This window comes from Juglans microcarpa x Juglans regia, chromosome 2D (assembly GCF_004785595.1).
Source record: "Juglans microcarpa x Juglans regia isolate MS1-56 chromosome 2D, Jm3101_v1.0, whole genome shotgun sequence".
Lineage (NCBI taxonomy): Eukaryota > Viridiplantae > Streptophyta > Magnoliopsida > Fagales > Juglandaceae > Juglans > Juglans microcarpa x Juglans regia.
The window spans coordinates 35,384,365-35,407,226 of record NC_054596.1 but is presented as its reverse complement, the minus strand read 5'-3'; the positions used below and the strand labels follow the sequence as shown (position 1 = coordinate 35,407,226).

Below are 22,862 nucleotides of genomic sequence, written 5' to 3'. Positions count from 1 at the left end.
GATGGATGAAATGCCGATGTTTCAATTTTTCCTTTTTTTTAAAGGTAATATATATGGATTCAAAGGTATAATGTTATGTGCGATGAAATCATTTGGCCATATACATATATAATTGGCCTTCAAAAGTCCAAAACTAATGCTGCCATAATATAATATAAAGGGTGCTTCTACAGCCACCGCATAATCCTCCCGATGGCTGCTCCCGCTTCTACAGCCACTGCTTAATCCTCCCGATGGCTGCTCCTGCTTATCCTGCACGATATTCTCTCCGTAGATTTTATCGTCAGACCCATTTCCGGCACGGCCGGCCAAGATGTGGAGAAATTTGAGTAGGGATTAGCCATGGTGAAAAGGCTGTAGGGGAGGAATAGTTTCCCTATGCTGGCTTTGCTTTTATAGAGAGAGAGAGTACAAAATGGCTGAAGGGAGTGGACGGTGAAGAGTGGGGAGTGATATACAGTGCTCAATTGGATTAAAGAGTGCCCCTTTTCGGACACTGGCCGGCCAAGAAACAAGTTTGTTTTACACGAAACTTGAATAATTTAATCACTAAAACTTTACACGAAAATCTTTGTGAAACATCAGCGTCTCCTGCTGATGTTGTAGTAGTGCATGGTTATAAAAGCAAGCATCAGGGGTTCAAGTTGCAGTGCTCGAGAATCGTTAACTATACTCACTATTTGCGCCTGATGTTTGTGGATTTTAAACCGCTGGACAACTGGAAATGGAAGTTTGTGCACTTTTGGATACCTCCAGCTATTATCATCTCTGAAAGTACCTTTTTTTCATATTTGTATAAAGAATAATTCCAAAACAATAGGAATATTAATTCTAAACTTATTCTAATTGCAAGTTCACACTTGTTGTTAGGTTAATGTTGTGAATTGATTACACGGTTCTCTTTCTAGAAGAAAATAGCAGGTGGGCTTAACTACTTAATTCTAAACTTTATTCTAATTGCAAGTTCACAATGCTTTTAATTTTGCATTTATTCTTACTACTGTCTCTAACTCTTTCGCGCAGTCTTCTCGATTGCATCTAGCGGATCAAGACGATGATGTACACGTTTAATTATAAATGATGCAGTTTTGTGGAGCTGGATATTTTTTGCTGGATATTAAAAAGTACTTTTTGTAATGACTATTATTTGGGATTTTCATTGTTGGTGGAGATGAATATATCTTTAATTGAAGATGATCATTTTTTGGTGTAGTATTGTGCAAAAAAATCACACTGCATGCTCTCTATCCGAGTTACTTCAAATTGTATGTGATATTTTTTCTTCTCTTCTCAGATGTGGGATGTTATTTCCAACCAAGAAGCTGTTCAAATTGTCTCAAATTGCTTATTTCCATGAACAATATCAAATAGTCAGGTTGCCTGGGCCCTTGTCCTCCAAATATAATCTTTGTACTAAATCTGTCGAACATCAAATACTCTTTGTACGTATGGTTTAGAATGCAAGGAGTATTCAAGTTTTGACTAATAATTTAACTAATTTAACCACTTTTCATTACTCACTTCCTCGCTATTTACAGGAACGTACATGATCAGATATACCAAATCAGACACTGCCACAACATCATTGCATGTAGAATGTAAAATGCATCTGCCTGAGACACATACATATATATATATATATATATATATATATATTATATAGGTCTGCTTTTACATCCTCCACACATTTTTTTATCATAATTTTCCAAAAAACAATTCTCAAATAAAGTATCCACGACATTGAAATTACTATACATAAAATGAGACTCTAATTTTCTCTTGCACCTCTCAACCTCTATTTCTAGTCAATGTCGTGTTGTTTCGATATCTATTGCTACTTGTATCTTTTAAAGTTCGGCCTTTAAGCAGCTAGAATCTCCAGAACTACCTTATCAACAACACATAAGAAAAAAATGCAATTCAGCAAATGCTTTGTGCTATAATGGGTACCTAATAAATTCAAACCGGGACAGAGATGAGATCTAGCGAATCCAACAAATGAAGAGGCAAAAACAAAAATAAAATGCATTTGAGAATAAAGAATACATGATAAGAATGCATGTATTCTCTTATACATGAGATTGAAGAAGAATGTAAATCAACTATAGTCTAAACAAAATATAGAATATGTGCCAAAAAAAGAGCATATATACACGTAATATAAAATACAGTAATGAGCAACAAAACATAGCATCCAATAACAAAAGCATAATTCATTACCTGTAACTTAGAATCTAGTTCCAAAAAATGGTGCAAATGGATTTATTAAGGCCAAGAGATATGCAAGCATTTTGGAAGACGAGGCCGAGCCCGAGAACTAGAAAGGAGGAGGAGACAAATGGATCGAGCACTTACCGTGACTGATACTTGCGTAGAGGATGAGGTCTGCGCAATTTCTAATCAACGAGGTGATCTCAATCACTCAGAAAAATGAGACCTTGAGTTCGGCTAGGGCATGAAGAGATTGAGAGAGAGTGTGAGACGGAATATCCCCCCCCTGCCGCCTCCCGGGGGGAGGGGGGTTGTGACACTATGTAACCGTGCCATGCACTAAGCCCAAGGCTCAGAGTCCCACTGGGACCTAAACTTTCAGATGCCTAAGGCTCAGAGTTCTATTGGGACTTAATTTTTCAAACAAAAAACATACCTTCTCAAACACAACTCCCAAACCCATGTGAACAAAAATGCAGAAAATGTCCATATACCAACCAAAAAAAAAAAGCCTGTGCATGCTTATCAGAACTCAAAAAAAAAAAAAAAAAAAAAAACTGGTACTGACTTGGTGCAAAATTAATGCTCATATGTCAAAAAATCTGATCCAACACTAATTTGTAATGAGCAGTAAATTTTGTATTTTTTTAAGCAATTTAATTTTTTTGAAGCCAAATCACTTCCCTAAATGCACTAAGTGTCCAAGCACAATATACCAATCACACAACCAACTTTGAAAGAGGTTCATACTCTTATTTGAAATAAAGAGACAAACAATAAGTGTAGACACATCACAAATTCATCAAGACCAAAGTCTATATAAGTGTGTGAGTGAGGCAACTTATTACCATCATCAAATATTTAAATATTTAAATTTGTTATTTTTTATTTTGCCTTCTTTTCTTTATATATATTTCTTTCACATAGATACTTCCAAATGGGTTATATTTGATCTCAAAAATCAAACTTTATGTTAGGGCCTAGATACTTGTAAAAAGTATCTCCTCCGAACATAAGGCTGCTCAATCCTTTGTATGTCCATTTTATTGCCCATATTTTTTCATAATGAATAGAGCAATGATTTTTTCTATAAGGACTCAAGGAACAAGATCCGTGTATGGTGTTTGCCTTTTTCCGCAATGAAGAAATATCGACTTTTTTTATATGGATCAAACCTCTATGTTTGGTAAGAAGAGACCTATTGACGTTTAGTACTAGGTTCAACTAGTATTAGTCAATTTAAGGTATAGACTCCCCATTTGGATAGCATCTATGAGACTTTATGGAATATACATAATGAATAAAATATTATAAATAAGTTTCTCATAGTGCACTAGAATGTGACTTTGGGCAAATATGAACCATGGGGTCTACACTCACATTGTAGACTATATAAACAATAGAGAGATGTTCCAACTTTAAGTATAGGAAGTGTGACAGTCTGAGTACTCTTGACTTGGCAAGGCAAAAATGATCTCTTCCTTTTTTATTTTTTGTTTTATAGAACAACATAGAAAAATAGAGGACAACTCAACCAAACCAAACAAAAATAGACGCAAACAAATAAAAGAATGTGAAGTGCATGTCCTAAACTAATGATATGCAATAAATGCAAGAACATGCAAGTGATCCTATCAATTAATGTCACACGGTATCTTCATTGACCACCCACTTTGTTTTAAGTTTTGAGGTGAACTTTACATCATAACAACTTTTTGTAGTCTTATCCTTGTTGCCAGGACAAAATTCAAACAACTCACATACATTGGCGCTTATAGTGTTTATTTTGTTGGCTTAACTCTTGGACTTGGTTTCCAAGTGTCTTTACATTTTTCTTTGATTTTCTTTCACATCTATTTTTCTGCACTTTACTCTAATTAAAACAATATGACCTTATATGACTAGAAATATCACAATAATGGCAAATAGTTACAAACTTACCTCCAACCTTACCTCAATTCAGCTTCTTTGAGGTTGATGTTCCATGTAGCTTTTCAAAATGATTTGACTTTAAAGTGACTTCTTTTGGAACATCTAACTCTTGACTTCATTTGACAAAGACAATACTCTTAGAAGTAGTGGCAATGGATGATGAAACTTGAGTATCTTTGTCTAGGAAAGTTGTATACCTAAAACCAGTACGATCACATATGGACTTTTAACTACTTAAAATCTCATTCAATTTCTGAGTTACTGATTTTTGTTGACACTCTTGAAAACTATTCAATTCTTTGTCTAGTGCATCCATTTGAACCTTCAATCTCGAGATCTCAACTTCATAAATTCTCAGTGCCTCCAAAAGATTATTCTTTTCATTCTCCATTGTTGTGAGTTTGTTGTGCAGCTTCTAGTTAACCTTTTTCAGCTAGACTACTTCTTCACATAGATCAGTATAGGCCTCTTGTATGCTTAGCTCATGATCAGCATCAACAGAGCTATATCTGAGTCACTATCATCAAATTCACTTTCAGATTTTGTTTGCACAATTTCAGAAAAATTATCAATAGCAATGGTAAAAGTCATAAAAGAATTTTCATCATCAAATGATGAACAAGAAGTTTCAGATTCTGAAATGTCACTAAGTGTGACATTCAGTGTTTTTCCCCTATTTTTCTTAAAGTTTGGGTACTCTACTCTAATATGATCATAGCCGAAGCACTCATGACGCTATACTTTGTCTTTTTTATCATATTTTTCTTTATTCTATTTTTCTTTATCACTTTTCTTTGCAGGAAACTCCTTATCTCGTTTTTGTTTCCACTAGCTTTCTTATTAAACAAGAATTTCCTGAATTTTCTTACAATGAGATCTATATTCTCATTGTACAGATTTTCTTCATCAGAAAAATCATCCCGATCTTCTTTAACAGTTTTTAAAACAATGACCTACTTTTTATTGTTTGAGGAAGTGAGGATTCATATGTTTGCAAGGAGCCGACTAATTCTTCAACCTTAATAGAGTCCAAATTTTTGATTTCCTCAATGACTGTAACTTTTAGGCGAAATCTCTCAAGCAAGGACATTAAAATCTTTCTCACGACTCTTGAATCTTTCACACTCTCAATTTGGAATTCACAATTTCATTAAGTTTAGTATAAAAATCATTCAAACTCTCATCTTCCAGCATATCTTTTCAAATTTTGAGATTAGCATATGCAATTTCGAATCTTTTACAATTTTTGTACCTTCATGTGTAACCTCCAAAATATCTCACGCTTCTTTAGCAATTTCACATATTGAGATTCTTTTAAATTCATCGAGAGATACAATCATGAAAATAGAGTTAAGTCATTTGCTATTCCAATTGTAATTATTGATCTCATCTCTAGTTCAAGCATCAAGAGTTGTCTCGGGCTTAGTCCATCATCGTTCAACTGCATACCACACACGTTCATTCAAAGAATTGAGAAAAGCCTTTATACAAACTTTCCAATAAGCATAGTTTTCCCCATGCAACAAATTGGTTAGTCATCAATCATGCAATTATACGATAAGAAAATATTAATATAAATTAAATATATTGCATAACACCAAGATTGGTAATAATGGAAAATCCATTAAAGAACTTTATAAATGTAAAACTACGGGGCAGCCAAACTTAGAAAAGTTAATTTTGTTATTTGAAAATCAAGTACAAGTAAGTCTCAATTACAAAACTTTTTTCAATTAACTCTCTTACTTTGACACAACAAATGACCCATTTGCCTCTACTACAATAACAGCTAGAACATTTAAATTGATATATTGATAATAGTCTTTATGTTTTGAGTTGCTTCTATAACATCTTTGTATCATACAAAATATATATATATATACACATTATGAAAAAAATATATAAAAATATAATTATTTATTATAGTACTTTATCCCTCTTCAAAAATAAAATTCCTAGATCCCCAATAGATTAATAGTGATTCGATTTTCTTAAATTCTTAATTTAATTTCAATTTTTTCTCTTTCGATAAGCTTAGGAGTGGTTTAGATTCAGAGATAAGTTGAGATGGTTTGTGAATAGTAGAATAAAAGTTGAATTATTTATTATATTTTATGTGAAATTTTGAAAAAGTTATTTTAGAATTTGAAAAAGTTGAATTATTTATTATATTTTGTGTAAAAATTTAAAAAAGTTGTAATGATAAGATAAAATAAGTTGAGATGGGTTTTGAATGCAAACGAGACCGCTACCAGCAACCCACAAAAGATGATTCCTTTCAATTTGTACTGGGAGAATTCTGAAGTGCGCCAGAATGACAAGTGAAAAATGCATCTCTCATGTACGTATCTGCCATTATAATGAAACAGTGCCTTGCATTCTCAATGCTAAAATAGATCATTGTTAAAACGCTTCTTCTAATAAGAAATTATATATATGTGTGTGTGAACTCGAAATGGAATCTTATGGGATTGCGGAGAATAATGGAGAATAAAGATATACAATCTTTTTATTTGCTACTTTTTCGACAACTAATTTAATTTTCCTGAACATTTTCTTCCATTATTAGAATTTATTGATAAGCTCAACGATCATTTAAATTTAGAAAAATTATACTTGGTTCATCATTTTGTCCCCTCAAACTTACCGTCAGTGTATTTTTATTTTTATTTTTTTACTTAATAGTTAAATAAATAACTATTAATGAAATTGTGTATTTTTTTTAAATGTTGAAATATGTTTGAAAGAAAAAGGAAAAAAATTACAATTGCATTAGTGATAATTTTGAGGGAATAAAATCATGGGACAGAGTAGGAGTATCCTTTAGTCTATAGAAAAGTCGGCGTCCCTACCTTGTACCGACTAGTTTGGCTACTACTTTTAGATTTTTTTGGTTTATTAATCTTTAGATTGACTGACTTTGCTACGTGCTTCTATTTGGTAGAGTTAATTAGAACAAATTTAAAGGTTAAATGATCTTTTTTGAATAGAATTTTACTACGTACAAGTCGGGGTGTTAAAACATCAATCTATTATAATTTTAAAAAAGTCAAAATACCAATTATTTTTTAGGATAGTTGAGATGAATGGTTTTTAAATCAACAGTTTATTGAGTGTATAAGAACTGAGACTTGCAAAGCAATAACTCCAAAAAGGGATTGAATGAAAAGATACGAATATTTCCATTTGTCTATGTGAAAGTGGTAATCCAACTTATTTTAAATTCAAAGGGTAAGAAATAAATTAATATTAACCTGAAAATTGTCTATATATCCACTATTACAGCCCTTAGAAAGCCGGATGAATGACATTGTTGGAAGCTTGGAAATGATGAAACGGTGTGGCTTCAAGGTTATTCGGGAGAGATTAGTTTCAATTCATGGAAAACCCGTTTTTGTTATAACATTAGATGAGGGTTGTCTTTCAAACTTATTAGTTTTGGTTTTAAGAAGTTGAAAAAATTGCAGGAGTTTTACTCTGAGCCAGGCCACTCACTCTGTGAGATGCTTTCGTTGAAAGCATTTGTGAGCGTGGCAGTAACACCATGGGGCGGATAGATCTCAAGAAAGAAGCAATTGGAAAAAATGCATTCACTAACCCAAATGTAAATTACCGATGGAAAATCTAGGGAAGAACAAGCCATAAATCTCCAAAAAAGAAAACAAAACAAGTAGTCTGATTCATAAAACTTAAAATTCCAGATAAAATCCTCATCTAAAATCCTTGTACCGAATAAACAGCAAGTTTACTTATAACAGAGAATTGATTAAATCAATCATCTTCTTCAATGACCTTGGTGCCCAAACCCCCCAATCCCTCCGGTGGGATTTCAGCAACAGTGACAAGAGAGTAGAGCTCTTCCTTTGCATCTTCATCATCATTCCTCTTTCGTGCAATGCGAACCCTAATCCTCCTTGGAACACTCCGGATGCCCCTGCTCCATATGTGCTTGTTCAGCTTTACATCCACTCTCACATCCTTGGTCCCCATGGCTTTTTGTGCAAACTTCCTGATCTCCTTTATTGCATTCGGAGCCTTCTTCTTGAATGTGCTGATTTTTGTTAGAATGACAGTAGAACACAAACAACTTAGATCCTTTCTCATATAAGTAGAAATAGTAATTGAAATCATAGTTTGGCTGTAAGAAACAAAGTAGATTTAGTTTTTAGATTTTTTTAAATACGAATTTTATATATATTTTTGGGGGTTAAAAGGGTTCTTTCAAATTCTTTTGGGGGCTGGGGAAGGAGGTCCAAGAAGAAATTATGTCATTTTTTTTTAGGGGCTGAGAAGGAATTCACACTCATTACAACTTCACCCTTCATTCTTCCCAAGTCTAGCATCTAACCTAATAACCATCTCTCTCTCTCAACCACAATCACCCAGCTGATAACCCCCCTCCCCACAGCACAAACACCAGCTAAAAAACTCTCCTCCAACTCCAGTCCACCAAAATCTGAGAACCTACCCTTGAATCTTTCCAGCAACCTAAGAACTGAGTTCTATTATCACTATCGGAAACCACTGCCCATTCCCAAGCACTAACATCTAATTGCCATCATCAAACCAGCAATTCTCTGCCTCCAACCCTTTACATTATCACAGCCCTAAACCATCAAGTTTTTTTGCAGCTACTGACGAATGCTTTGTGCATGTCACCAGTCCCTACATTTTATTGTGAATGGATAAAGAAAGGCTATCAATGAGCTCAGTACCAAACAGAAGTAAACAAGGAACCGTTCAGTCAAAGGAACATCTCAAAAAAGAGTTTCCAAAATCCAACATTCAATCTCGAGTCCATACTTAAAATCATGATAACAAGGCATTTTGATCAAATAACTGAACCCAATTCTCAGAACCTATCACACGCAAATCCAAATCCAAATTTCATAAACAGGATGGCCTCTAAAAGCCTATGACATGTAACCACCACCACGCCTCCCCAAAGAAAAAAAAGAACAACCCCCACTATATATTAATACACCCTGAAGACCAAATAGGAAACAAACGACATTCTGCCATTCCAACTGTGAGCTATATAACCAAGAAACAGCATAAGAGAAGACCCAACAAGATAATTGCCAATAGTAAGATGCGTTAAAGAGGATAAAAACAGAAGGGAAAAAGAGAAAAAAAAAATATAATCAAAGATGGGTGAGAATGGCAAAGAATGAAAAAGGGTTACCAGCCATGCAAGCGCTTGTGGAGGTTGATGGTGTATTCTCGGGTAACCACCTCCTCCTTCCTCCCCTTGGTCTTCTCCACCATTTTCACTCGCCCTTCTCCTCGAAAAGTATTTCCTGCAACCAGTCAGGTCATTCACCCACTCGCCACTTTATATACTACAACATCAGCCTAAATTTCCTTTTAAAATAAAAAACTTAATCGAGAAAGACACTCAGAATCCTTTCAGATTCAGAGCAGAAACAAAAGTAATATACAAGATCAACACCAATAACAACAATAACAATGATAAGAAAAATAATAATAAAATATTCAAAGGTAAACAAGAAGCGATATAGGGAATTACAAAAGGAAGTTAAAATTAAATCCCGCGCATCATTTTATTTTCTTTTCCAAATTTCCTTGGATACCAAACAGAGGGTAAAGAGAGAGACCTTGAGGGTTTCGACTCTCGAGTGCCGCAGGACAGGGGCGAGAGCGGAGGCGAACGTTCAGCTAAATATGAAGCACAAAACCCTACAAATGCATACGGTAATAAAGGTCCATAATCTATTTCTATAAGAAAAAACTATAGCCTATGATATAGCGAATGGACCATTTTAGGGTTTTGGGCTGGATGTGGTGGGTTGACTTCGACTTTCAGCCCAACAAACCTATAGTCGAAGTCGTTTCTCATTGAAACTTGGGAAAACTCCTTGTGGTTTTGGATCTTTGTGCTTTCTACCAGGTAATTGGGCAGGCCAGGGCCCAGTTTAGCCTCCGCTCTATTCTTTTTAAGTCTCGTAATTTAATTTTTTAGAGAGTTTAATTTTAATTTTTTCTTATAAATTAAATTTTACCATATCTCAATTTATAAATATAATTTTTCACTTAAAATCTCATTGCCAATAATATCTATTGTGGACGTGTTTCACAATTTTTCTCGCACGATCACCTGCAACCAAAGAAGAGTGTGGCTTGGGGGTTCGAGAGTACGCCTCTGATGCCTATGTCCATAAGAATAATGGAGATCTCCCTCTAACCAATGAATCAGATAATCTTCATTGCCATACCTGGATGGTATAAATAGAGTCCACGATATTTCTGTTGCTATGTGATAATTATCTTATCCATTATTTGAAATTTCACCCGCAAGATATTGGTACTTAGCTCATTTCGGATAAGCTTATGGCCCTTCAACTAAAGTCCTCGAGCAGTTATTCTTTCAGTGATGACTCTTATATACTTGAAATGGACTAAACCCTTCATTGATTGGGTTATTGGGTTGGGATGTGCTATAGCCCAGGTCCAAGACACGACCCAACAAGCCTTGGAGCGGATGAGGCCCATTCCAGTTCCCACACAAAGTCTCATTACGTTCAGAATGATGGGACTTGTAATCATGGCATCGCTTCGTTGTCTGGGTTTTCCATCATTTCGTGCCCTCTTGTCAAGGCGTCATTTCATCTTCGCTCCCTTTCACATATTCCACTTAATTGTCGAGAGTATTTATTGTTTTTAGTCATCCATTTTTTCCACTTCTTCTCTTTTGGTTCTCTTCTCCCCTTTTTCAAGCACTCTGCTTCCCTACATTTCCTCTCAATTTTCGTCGTGAGTCCATAGCCACCTCTAAAAGTTACCCTCTGTCTTAATCCCTTGGAGCTGGCTCTTCACGGCCTCGTGACTCTCTTAATTGCCCTAGGGGGGGTGTCTGTTAACCCTACTGCTGAGTCTGCTCCTCGTTTGATTTTCGAAGGCCATCGATGGTCCTCAACCGTTTCCCGTCGCGAATTGGACTTCGCGAGGGATAGCTTCAATATCCTAGACTCGGTGGCTCTGGGTTTGCTTGACCAGCGTCGTGGAGCTATCGATGTGAAAGGTATGGTCGTTTCTGTTGTCTTGTACTTGGCTATGTTTATGATGGAGCTCTGTTTGCGCTTTGTACGACCTTTTCGCAACGTGCTAGACGTCTTGGGGCTTGCTTCGACCCAACTTGTGCCCAACGCCTGGCAGATTCTGATGGCTCACGAGTTCCTTTCCCTACACGGCTTCAGACGTTTGGAAGAAAACCTTTGTAGTTTTAGGGCTCACAACAAATTGGTTCAATTGGAGCGCAAATATTCCCACACCAAGGATTAGCATAAGAAATTTTTATTTATATCAGGTGATGGTTGGGAGTTTTCTGTAGATGAGGCTGCAAACCAAGAGTTCCCCATTAAGGCTTCATGGTCTCCGATTCCTAATGAATGTGGTTTTAAGATCCTCTTTTCTACCCGAAAGGAGGCTTGCATCCAGTTGGTACAAGCTTGGGTAGATCACAATAACAATTCTACCTGGTTAGATGTCATTCTAACTCCCTCTAACATCGATAGGTTCTTGATGGTGCCTAGCAGGGTACACGTTTTCGGTCACGAATTCCTAGGTGCTTCGTCATTGGCGGGCAGATTGAAAAGAGGCCCACCACCAACGGCAGGAGGAAAGAAAAAGAAAAAGGCTCATTTGGTGGTGGCGCCTTTGAATGAGTCCAGTTCCACAAGGGGTGAGCCCTTACCACCACCTTTGGCAAGTGGCGGAGAGGACCCAGATCGTCCCCAAGTACCCATAACCAACTCCCTCAACGAGTTTATGGCCCAGGCTAAGGCTGATCTTAAGTTGGTGATAGAGGCTGAGTCTGCCTTGTCGCCCAATGCTCCTCCTAAAGTGGCTCAACGGACAGAAGATTATGTTAACTTAGATGAGGACGACAATATCATGACCCCAAATCCAGAGTTTCTAAGTGTGCCCCCCACTGTACCAAGAAGCTTTCCTCCTTTTGATGTCTTTGGGGAGGTCCTACGAGTCGAAGATGTTGAAGATCCACCAGCAGGTGCTACTATCATTGTCTTTGGCTCACCACTCGCCTCGACTGTCTCAGGCTGGGTCACCCCCGAGATGCCTTTCGTATTTCCAACCATATCACTCGCTAGTGGAAGTAGGGTTTCAATCCCTTCCTCGCTCTTTAGCATCTCCCCGACTAGGGTGGAACCTTATCCAACTTTCCCGATAGATAATCCTTACGCCAATCCTTCTCAAGTGCCACCTGCTCGGGAAGATGATGCAGTGCTTCCTCTCGATCAACAGGCGAGATCATCTACTCAGGTGAACACAAGTACTCCACCTCCTATCTTCTATAATCCCTCCACTATTTCACATATGCTTGTTCAGGACCTCCCTACCCCGGAAGGCTTTTATGGTGTCTTTTAGAGTCCCTAATCCCTATGGTTTGCTGGGCTCTCGCCCAAATAGTTCCTCTCGACCTTTGCGTGCCCATCGAGAAGAGGCTTTTCACTCCACCATTCGTAACCTTCGAAGCATCCTTTCGCCGATAAGTTCCTTTGCCTTAAGGTTTTTGTTTTCCTTACCCTGTTGCTTTTGACTTGGTTGGGTTTTCAAGGAGTTGGTCATCTGGTGGCCGCTTTGGTTGAAGACCGCTTGGAGTTGGAGGAAGAGAACCAATCCATGCAGTCTTTCATCGGTAGTGCTCATAGTGTTGGCCTCGCCACATGAGCCGAGAAGGAGGAGATGGTTGAGGAGTTATCTCGAGCTAAGTTCCACTCTCACCAGCTCGAGGATAAGGTGGCCTCCTTGCGTGGTCAGGTTGATTCGCTTAGATTGGAGGTGATGAGCTCCTTGGATGAAGCCAGCCAGTCTCAACGTGAAGTAGAAGCCAGTGGAACAAAACAGGACAATTTAGTCACCCGCGTCAACCAAATGGAGAGAGAGGTTGAGGAACTTAAAAAGGTGAAGACTATTACACCACTCGCCTGCTAAACTCCGAGGAAGAACGCCGAGAAGCCAATACCCGACTAAGCACAGTGGAGGGTGAGAAGGCCAGGGGGAACAAGATCTGGCGGTCATGAAAAAAAAAACTTATGGAACATGATCACCATTATTTGTAGCTGAACCAGATCTTGGAGTCCCACAAAAAATAGCTATCGGAATCAGAATCAAAAGTGATCGAGCTGAATGTCGAGTTAGCTCGCTCTTAGAGTGAGGTTGCTTGCATTCTCCCTCAATTAACAGCTAGCTACCTACACCGTTCGAAGCCGAGCTTGGGGTCTTGGATTTAAGCTCAAGATCAAATAGTTGCAAGAATTCCTGCTTAATCATCCCGAGACGAATATTCATACTTTGGACTAGAAGTCAATCCGAGTCAGCTCATCTGCTTATCATGTTTTCGATTCCCTTGGGAGGGACACCATGCCGGACGCCTTTCCTCCTCCACGCAGTTCCTAAAAAAAACTTTTGTATGTTTGGATTAGGAATGAGATACTATATATGTTTTGGAAAACTATATTTTGAAGAACTATCATGATCTTGATAATGTGAATGTTCTTTCGATGGATGTTATGTTGTTGTGTTGTGTTGTTTTTTTTCTTTTCTTTTTTTTTTCACTTGGAGGCTTCTCCCAATGGTGTTTTTGTTAGACATTTGTTGAGAATTGTGTATCATTAGTGTAACCTTGACCTCGACCGTGTAGCTTTGACGATTGGTGTAGCATGAGGGTGCATCGACTGCGTAACATTAGCAATAAGAGTGTAGTGGGAGGTTGCGTCAACCGTGTAACTCTGGCTATTAGTGTAACGGGAGAGTGTCTCAACCACGTAACCTTGACAATAAGAGTGTAGCGAGAGGTTGCCTCGACCGCGTAACTCTGACGATTGGTGTAGCGAGAGGATGCCTCAACCGCATAACTTTGGTGATAAAAGTGTAGCGGGAGGTTGCCTTGATCGTGTAACTCTGCAATTGGTGTAGCGGGAGGATGCCTTGACCGCGTGACCTTGGCGATAAGAGTGTAGCAAGAGATTGCCTCAATCGCATAACTCTAGCGATGAGAGTGTAGCGGGAGGATGCCTCGACCATGTAACTCTGGCAAGTGGTGTAGCAGGAGGATGTCTCGACAGCGTAACCTTTGCGATAAGAGTGTAGCGGGAGGTTGCCTTGACCGCGTAACTCTGGCGATTGGTGTAGTGGGAGGATGCCTCGACCTTGTAACTTGGGCGATTGGTGTAGCGGGAGGATATCTCGACTGCGTAACCTTGGCGATTAGAGTGTAACGAAAGGTTGCCTCGACCTTGTAACTTTGACGATTGGTATAGTGGGAGGATGCCTCAACTGCGTAACCTTGGCGATAAGAGTGTAGTGGGAGGTTGTCTTGACCGTGTAACTTTAGCGATTGGTGTAGCAGGAGGATGCTTCGACTGCGTAACCTTGGCGATAAGAGTGTAGCAGGAGGTTGCCTCGTGCATAACTGTGGAGATTGGTGTAGCGGGAGGATGCCTCGACCGTGTAACCTTGGCGATAAGGGTATGTGAAGCAATAAGACACAATAAAATGCTTTGAAATCAAACCAATCAACATAAATGTGCAAAGTATGAGATAGAATCACACGCTTCCCACCGAAAATAATTTATTGTACCGAAATTAATACATCATGAGTTAAATGTAGTATCTTTTTAAGTGCTCAACATTCCAAGGGTGGGGCAGCTCACTGCCCTCAGTGTCTTTAAGGTGATAGGCTCTCAGGCGATAACTAGCCACCACGACGTATGGCCCTTTCCACCGTGGCCCAAGTTTCCCTTTCTCTGCTCTAGTCACTATGGTTTCCAGTAGAACTAGGTCACCTAGCTTAAAGGAACTCGGTCTCACCCTTTTGTTGAAGTACTGCTTCGTTTTCCTTTTGTAGACCGCCACTCTAGTCTCAGCGTCTGCTCTCACTTCTTCCAACAAGTCCAGACTTTCTTCTAGCGTTTTGTCATTTCCTTTGACATCGAAGCCTTTCCTCCTACAGCTCGTCAACCCCACTTCCATTGTATCATTGCTTTGCTTCCGTAAGCCAAGGCAAAAGATGTTATGCCATTGAAATTTTTGTCATTATCCTGTATGCCCACAAGATTCCAAGGAGATCGTCCGCCCATGTCCCTTTCCTCTCACCTACTTTCTTCTTTAACATTCCTACAATGGTTTTGTTGGTTGCTTCAACTTGCTCGTTCGCTTGTGGATGGTGTGGAGATGAGTATTTGGCATTGATCCTAAGTTGGCACACCACTTGTGATAGTGTTCGGAGTTAGACTATTTGCCGTTGTTGAAGATAATACTTTGTGTTATCCCAAATCTGCATATTATAGCTTTTCATAAGAACTTAGTCACGCTTTGAGTAGTCACCGTCGCCATTGCTTCAGCTTCTACCCACTTGGTAAAGTAATCGACAGAGATAATGATGAATTTTGTGCCTCCTTAGCTTGGAGGCATAGGGACAACCAGGTTTACACCCCATTAAGTGAATGGCCAAGGGGAGGTTATCGACTTCAATTCTTCAAGAGGGCTGTTTGGGACTGGTGCGTGTAGTTGGCATTGGACGCATCTTTTTACGAATTCTTTTGCATCCCTTAGGGCATTTGGCCAGTAGTATCCCGCCCTCATGATTTTCACGGCGAGGGATCTCCCTCTCAAATGGTTTCCACACACTCATTCATGCACCTCTCTCATGACGTAGTCAGCCTCCTCTTTCGAGATACATCTTAATAATAGGGTCGAGAAGCCTTGCTTGTATAGCATCCCGAATATCATAGGGAATCGGGCCTCCCTGCTCCTAACCTTCCAGTTTCCTCACAAGAGGTAGGAAGGTTTCCAGTCTCCAGATATTCAATTATGTCTTATGCCCACTCTGGTGTGCCCTTTTGCTATCCCCAAGACCTCGTTTCCTATAGCTGGTGTGTCGACTGCTCGGATGCTGACCTCCCACAACAACGTTTCTTCCTGCTTTGCTGAAGCTGCTTGTGCTAATTGATCGGCTTTCCATTTGTCAACCAGAGGGATACGCTCGATTTGAAAATGTTGAAGGCGACTGCACCCTTTTTGAACCTGATGGAGGTACTTTATTAGTTTTTTTCCTTTTGCCAAATATTCTCCTGTGACTTGGCCGACCACAACTTGCGAGTCTACCCTCATCTCAACCTTTTTTCCCTCCTGAAGCTTCTGCTACGGCCAACCCCGCGAGTATTGCTTCGTATTCAGCTTCGTTGTTTGTTACTTTGAAGTTCAACCGTATCGCATGGTTCGACTTGACCCTGTCACCCATTACCATGTGCACTCTTACCCCGCCTCTTGTTCAACAAGATGACCCATCAACATACACCTGCCACAACGTCTTTGCGGGAGCCTTGGGTACTTTTTCTTGAAAATTTGTGAATTCTACTACAAAGTTGGCCTAGACTTGTCCTTTGACAGCAGTTTTGGAACATGACTGATGTCATATTTGCTCAAATCGATGGACTGCTTCACCAGCCTCTCTAAGGTGTCGGGCCTTTGCAACACCTTCTGTAAGGGTGATGAGGTAACGACTATTGGATGGGCTTAAAAATAGGGTCGTAAGCATCGCATAGCTATAACAATGGCAAAAGCAATTAGTTCTATCTTTAGATACAGTGTTTCAGCTCCTCCTAACACTCTGCTTACATAGTACACAGCTCTTTGTTCCCTTCCTTCCTCTCTTACCAACGTGGTAGATACTGTGTATGGGGTTGCAGCTAAGTACAACGATAAAGGTTCCCCTTACTTAGTTTGGCCTAGTAGCGGCAGATGCGTCAAGTATTCCTTCAATTATGCAAATGCTTCCTCACATTTAGAGTCCCAGCCTTGGGCCTTCTTCAAAACTTGAAAGAAAAGGAGACACCTAGTTGTCGATCCAGACACAAACCTATTGAGGATTGCTATCTTTCCCGTCAACTTTTGAGCCTCATTTAAATTCGTGGGTGACTTCATCTCTATGATCACCCATAGCTTATCGGGATTTGCCTCGATACCTCTCTCCAACACCATGAACCCCAAAAATTTGTTTGATTGCACTCCAAATGCGCTCTTCGTCAGATTAAGTTTCATCTTGTACTAGCATAACACCCCGAAGGCTTCCTTCAGATCCTTCATATGTTGTCTGAACTCCATGCTTTTCACTAGCAGGTCGTCCGCGTAAACTTCCATACTTCGGTCTATTTGATATTTGAACATCCTGTTTATCAGTTTTTGGTATGTTGCTCCTGCATTTTTCAAGCCAAAAGGTATGACCTTGTAGAAGTACAATCCCCGATTAGTTATGAAAGTTATCTTCTCCCGATCGGTCTGACTCATCCAGATTTGGTTGTATCCTGATTGGTATCTATGAAGCTCAACACTTTGTGTCCTGCTGTGGCGTCGACAATCAAGTCTATTCACAAAAAAGGAAAGCTATCCTTTGGATAAGCCTTGTTAAGGTCCGTAAAGTCCACACACATGGACCACTTTCCTTTGGATTTTTTCACCAACACCACGTTCAACAAGTACTCAGGGTATTAAGTTTCTCTGATGAATCCGGCTACTAACAGTCGTTCTACCTCTTCCACAATTGCCTTATAGTTCTCGGAGTTGAAACTCATTTTCTTCTGTCTGATTGGCCGCACACCTGAACTGACGTTCAATTTGCGCTCTATGACCTCCTCGCCAATTCTTGGCATATCTTTGTGACTCCACGCGAAGACGTCCTTGTGCTCAGTAAGAACCTATTTCAGTTGTCGCCTTTCACTATTCATCATTCTGGTTCTGATCTTCACATAGTTCTCTGGTTGGGCTAGATTGAGGTTGATAAGCTCCAAGGGTTTGTCTACTTCCCCTTGCCGTAGAGCATCTTTGTCTCTTGCTTTGCCTCGGTCATTAGTACTTCCGGCGGTGGCGGGGGGATCGTGGTAGTACCTTATCGCGATTCGACCACTTTTACTTATCTTTCTCCTTGTTTGAGCTCCTAAACGTAGCATTCTCGGGCAAGCACCTGCTCACCACGAACTTCATCAATTACCGCCTTCATGGGGAACTTCATCTTCAGATGATAGATGGAGGTGATTGCCCTTAAGAAACTTAACATGGGTCGACCAATGATAGCGTTGTACGCTGATCGGGTCCTTACCACAAAGAAATTTGTCATGGTGGTGGCAAGGTGGGGGTCTATCCCTACTGACACTAGTAGCATGATGTATCCCATGGGTTGCACTGCCTCCCTAGTGAACCCTTTCAACATAGTCGGTGTTGGACGTAGCTAGTCTACGCTGATTCCCATTCTTAAGAACGCGTCTCAAAACAGGACATCCGCAGAACTCCTGTTAACGATAAATATCCTCCGTATAATGTAATTTGCTACCAAGATTGTCACTACTAGCACGTCATCATACGAGTAGACTACTCCTCGACAATCATCATCATCAAAAGAGATGGTGGGAGACACTTGCACTCGAGGTTGCTTGACCGGTCTTCCTAAGTTGTACACTTCCTCATACCTAGCCCATCTAGCATATACTTTCCTCCCAGAGGAAGTGGGTCCACCCCCAGCATATCCCCCGGCAATCGTCAGTATCTCGCCTACAGGCGGGTTCCTTCGATCTACGTCTTACCTAGGATGGCGCTCTTGTGGTTCCTATGATCTCCTCCCTCTCCTTGGTGTACCCCTCCTTTGTGGGCTCTCGCTTCGCTGGCGCTTGTGCTCCTGCTTACTGTCGCCCTAGTGACAATGCTTTCTAGCTCGCCATTGCCTTTCATATCCTCGATTTTTTGCTTCAACGTGTGGCAATCTTCGACTCTATGTCCGCTCGCATTGTGGTACATGCAATACTTCTGGGCCTATCACCCCTGCTACCCCCACTCCTCGCCACGCCTAGTCTCTTTGACCTTATCTTGTACATGCACACTAGAGTAGTGTATGTGAGTGCTACTGTGATTCCCTATGTGAAAGTCCCGCCTTCCTTCGTGTTGGCTTATCCTCGCCTTTGGCCCTCCGTCTTGCTATTTTTTCAAACCTCATTTAAATGTTTGTTTCTCTTTCTTTTCCGATCTAGTCGTTAAGGCAATTAGTGTATCTTCAGCATTGACGAAGTTGTCTGCCCTATCCATGAATTCTCATAATGTGGAATGGGTCTTCCTCGCCAACTCAGCCATAAAGTGGCTTCTTGGCCAAATACCCCCTAACAGAGCAGCCAACATGATCTTTTCATCTTGGTCATCAACTGTCATTCTCTCCTTATTGAACCGTGCCAGATACGCCTTTAAACTCTCCTCCTCTCTCTGTTTCACGGTCAATAGGTATGTTGCTGGCCTCCTTCACCTTCGACTAGACATAAACTGGGTTAAGAACTTCCTGCTCAGTTCCTCAAAACTATCGATGGAGCCCGACTGCAATGCTCCAAACCATCCTCGAGTCATTCCTTGTAAAGTCAAAGGGAAAGCCCTACACGAAATCTCCCCGGGAAATCCATGAAGCGTCATGTGAGCTTTAAAGGTCTCCAAATGTTCTACTGGGTCCTTGGATCCATCATACATATCTATCGCGGGAACTTTGAACTTTGGTGGCAACGGTACCACCATAATAGTTTCCTCACTACTTCATCCATCTCTACGAGCCTTCCCTCCGTATTTCTTGACGTCACTTCTTGGTCTCTGTTTAATCCCACAGGTGGCACCAACTGTTATGGACGTGTTTCACAACTTCTTAAGCACGATCATCTGCAACCAAAGAAGAGTGTGGCTTGGGGGTTCGAGGTAACGTCTTTGATGCCTAAGTCAGTAAGAATAATAGAGATCTCTCTCTAGCTAATGAATGAGATAATCTTCACTGCCATACCTGGATGGTATAAATGGAGCCCATGATGTTTCTGTTGCTATGCGATAACCATCTCATCCATTATTTGAAATTCCACCCGCGGCATATTGGAACTTAGCTCATTTTGGATAAGTTGATGGCCCTTCTACTGAAGTCCTCGGGCAGTTATTCTTTCAGTGATGACTCTTATATACTTGAAATGGACTAGGCCCTTGATTGATTGGGTTATTGGGCTGGGCTGTGCTATAGCCCAAGCCCACGACATGACCTGACAGGCCTTGGAGAGGATTAGGCCCCTTCCAATATCCCAAAATATATCATGTTCGTATCACCATTGACATGAAAAATGATCAATTCGATTGTTTTTCATGTTTTTGATGTTGGAAGACCATTCCATCTAGAGAAATATTTTGGCCCAAGGGGATTTCACAAAAGTAAACTCACAAATTGATAGGGTTTGATGTGGTACATCGGATTATAATGTTACTTTTATTATAAAGTAGATGTAACATGTCACTTAAAGCCATGTTAGTTTACAAATTTATTTTTATGAAATTTCTTTCTACTATAGCACTTCTCTTTCATCTATCAATTTAACTAGATAATCTAAACTAGGCCAAAGGAGCTTTTTTTTTTTTTTTTGGGGGGGGGGGGGGGGGGGGGGGGGGGGGGGGGGTGGATTGATTGTCTTCAATTATTTGAAGTAGAATTTTATTTCATAGTTTCAATGGATGAAGTGGAAGCCATTTTCTTTGTCTGAGTGTGAAACTAAGGAATTGCTGATTGATGGATATTGCATAAAATTCAATGCCACAAGGTGAAAATGCGTGCTCCTGAAATTGCGGCGCTTATGAACAAATACTATAACAATGAGGCATTGAAAACTCTGATGAGAATTTTGTGGAGACCCCAAAGTAAAGTTGTCTTTCATGACAAGGGCAATGAAGCAATCATATCCCCTAGTTAGAGTCCATTTGTATAGGAAAGGCTCATCACAGACAATGTTTTTGTTGCATCTAAACTGATTCACTTTCTTAACAACAAAAGGCATGGCAGGAAGGGGTTAATGTCTATGAAATTAGACATGAACAAAGCTTATGATAGAATTGAGTGAATTTTCTTGGAGAAGAAAATCTCACTTGGGTTTCGATGGAAAATGGATTTCATGGATTATGATGTGTATAAAGTTTGTATCATACTTAGTGACTGTGACATAGTCTGACTCATCCGTGTGTAGTTCAAAGGGCTTGGTGTGATCAATGATAAATGGAAAACCTTATGGCCAAATTACTCCTTCTAGAGGCTTACATCAAGGAGATCTACTCTCACAATAATTATTTTTGTTATGTGCTAAGGGACTGATTTCTCTTATATTGCAGAAAATGAGAGGAGGCTATCTGGTATAAGTACTAGCAGAAAGGGTCCACGGATAAATCATTTGATGTTTGTAGATGATTGTATTTTATTTTGTCGAACTACGAGTGAAGACAACCAGCATCTTCAGAACATTCTTAGATTATATGGAGATGCATCTAGACAGCAAATACTGGGAGAAAACATCCATGTTTTACAGTAAAAATACAAGCAAAGAATATAATAATTTGATTAAAGCTATTGGGGGTGTGGACGGTTCAAAACCATGGCAAATATTTAGGGCTCCCTTTCATTGGTTGGAAAGTCAAGAAGACAAACTTTAATGATATAAGGTCCGAGTATGGAGAAAGTTGCAAGGCTGGAAAATAAAAAAAAATAAAAAAAAAAATTATTTTCAAAAGTTGGGAGAGAAGTTTTAATCAAAGCAATTGCTCAATTCATACCAACCTATATGCTATGAGTTGTTTTAACATTCCTTCAAGATTATGTAAAGAACTAGAAAGTATGATGAAAAGGCTCTGGTGGGGATAGAAGGGGGATAAGAGGAAGATTCATTGGATAGGTTGTGAAAGGATGTGTAAATCCAAGCACTATGGTGGAATGGGGTTTAGAAACTTGGAAGCTTTTAACACGGCACTTCTTACTAAACAGGAGTGAAGATTGCTATAAAATCCCCAATCTTAGATGTATAAGGTTTCATAGCAATATGCTTCCTCACTATATCCTTTTTGGAAGATGATTTGGGTAGGAACCCTTCTTATGCATGGTGAGGTATTCAGAATAAGGGTATTTTATGCGAGGGACGCAGGTGGAGAGTCGGTAGACTTATTGCAAATAAGTAACCAGGTACAGTTTACAGAAGATGCAAAGGTGAATGAACTGACGGAAGAGGGCTCTTATATATGGAACACAGAGAAGACATGCAGTTTTGTCCCAAAGAATGATGTCAATAAAATTCTGAAAATTCATCTTAGCCACAACTTACAAGAAGATCAACTAATTTTGGGGGATAACAAGAATGATATGTTCTCAGTTAAGAGAGTGCCTATTACAGAGCTCTAAAGTTTTGTAGAATCTGTGAAATTGGGGAGAGCTCAAATTCAACAGCATGGAGACAGTTTTGGGTCAGTGTATGGAATTCTAAACTGCCAAACAAAATTAAAAACTTTGCATGGCAAGTAAGCAATAGTATTTCACCTACTAAGCAAGCTCTTACAAGGAAACATGTTTTGCAAGATACAGCTTGTGATCCATGTAGACAGGCGGAGGAAGATACTATCCATGCATTGCTCTCATGTCACCATGTTAAAAAAGTTTGGCAGCAGATCTACCCTCCGATGGCTTCAGTCTCTTCAGAACAACAGAACTTTGGACTCAAATTTTTTATATAAAGCAGAAGTTTCCAGGTATGGATTTGAGAAAAGTTTTGACAAGTGCTTGGAGATTTTGGTATATTAAAGAGGTATTATGGATGTTTCAATCAGGAAAAAGAAGAAGAAGAAGTAACCTATGGCTCTATTCTAAA

At 39.6% G+C, this 22,862-nt stretch overlaps 1 protein-coding gene across 2 annotated transcripts; it reads right to left on the bottom strand.

Moving 5' to 3' along the window:
- Positions 1 to 7,800: 7,800 nt before the first annotated feature.
- LOC121251025 (60S ribosomal protein L31) lies at positions 7,801 to 9,914 on the bottom strand. 2 transcript variants are annotated; one of them, XM_041150319.1, is made up of 3 exons: positions 9,762 to 9,914; positions 9,329 to 9,443; positions 7,801 to 8,194 (listed from the first exon to the last, which is right to left on the bottom strand). In XM_041150319.1, the coding sequence occupies exons 2-3, from the start codon at positions 9,409 to 9,411 to the stop codon at positions 7,915 to 7,917; spliced, it is 363 nt and encodes a 120-aa protein (XP_041006253.1). In that variant the 5' UTR covers positions 9,412 to 9,443; positions 9,762 to 9,914; the 3' UTR covers positions 7,801 to 7,914. The 2 variants fall into 2 exon arrangements, with proteins under 2 accessions (XP_041006253.1, XP_041006254.1); XM_041150320.1 differs by having other exon boundaries at positions 9,674 to 9,813.
- Between the last annotated feature and the right edge of the window lie 12,948 nt (positions 9,915 to 22,862).

Bases quoted from the DNA above. Each gene is read 5' to 3' on its own strand.
- LOC121251025 (XM_041150319.1), bottom strand. From the start codon at position 9,411: ATGGTGGAGAAGACCAAGGGGAGGAAGGAGGAGGTGGTTACCCGAGAA. The intron at 8,195-9,328 runs GTAACCCTTTTT...AACAAAAATCAG, and splicing joins CACAAGCGCTTGCATGGCTG to CACATTCAAGAAGAAGGCTC.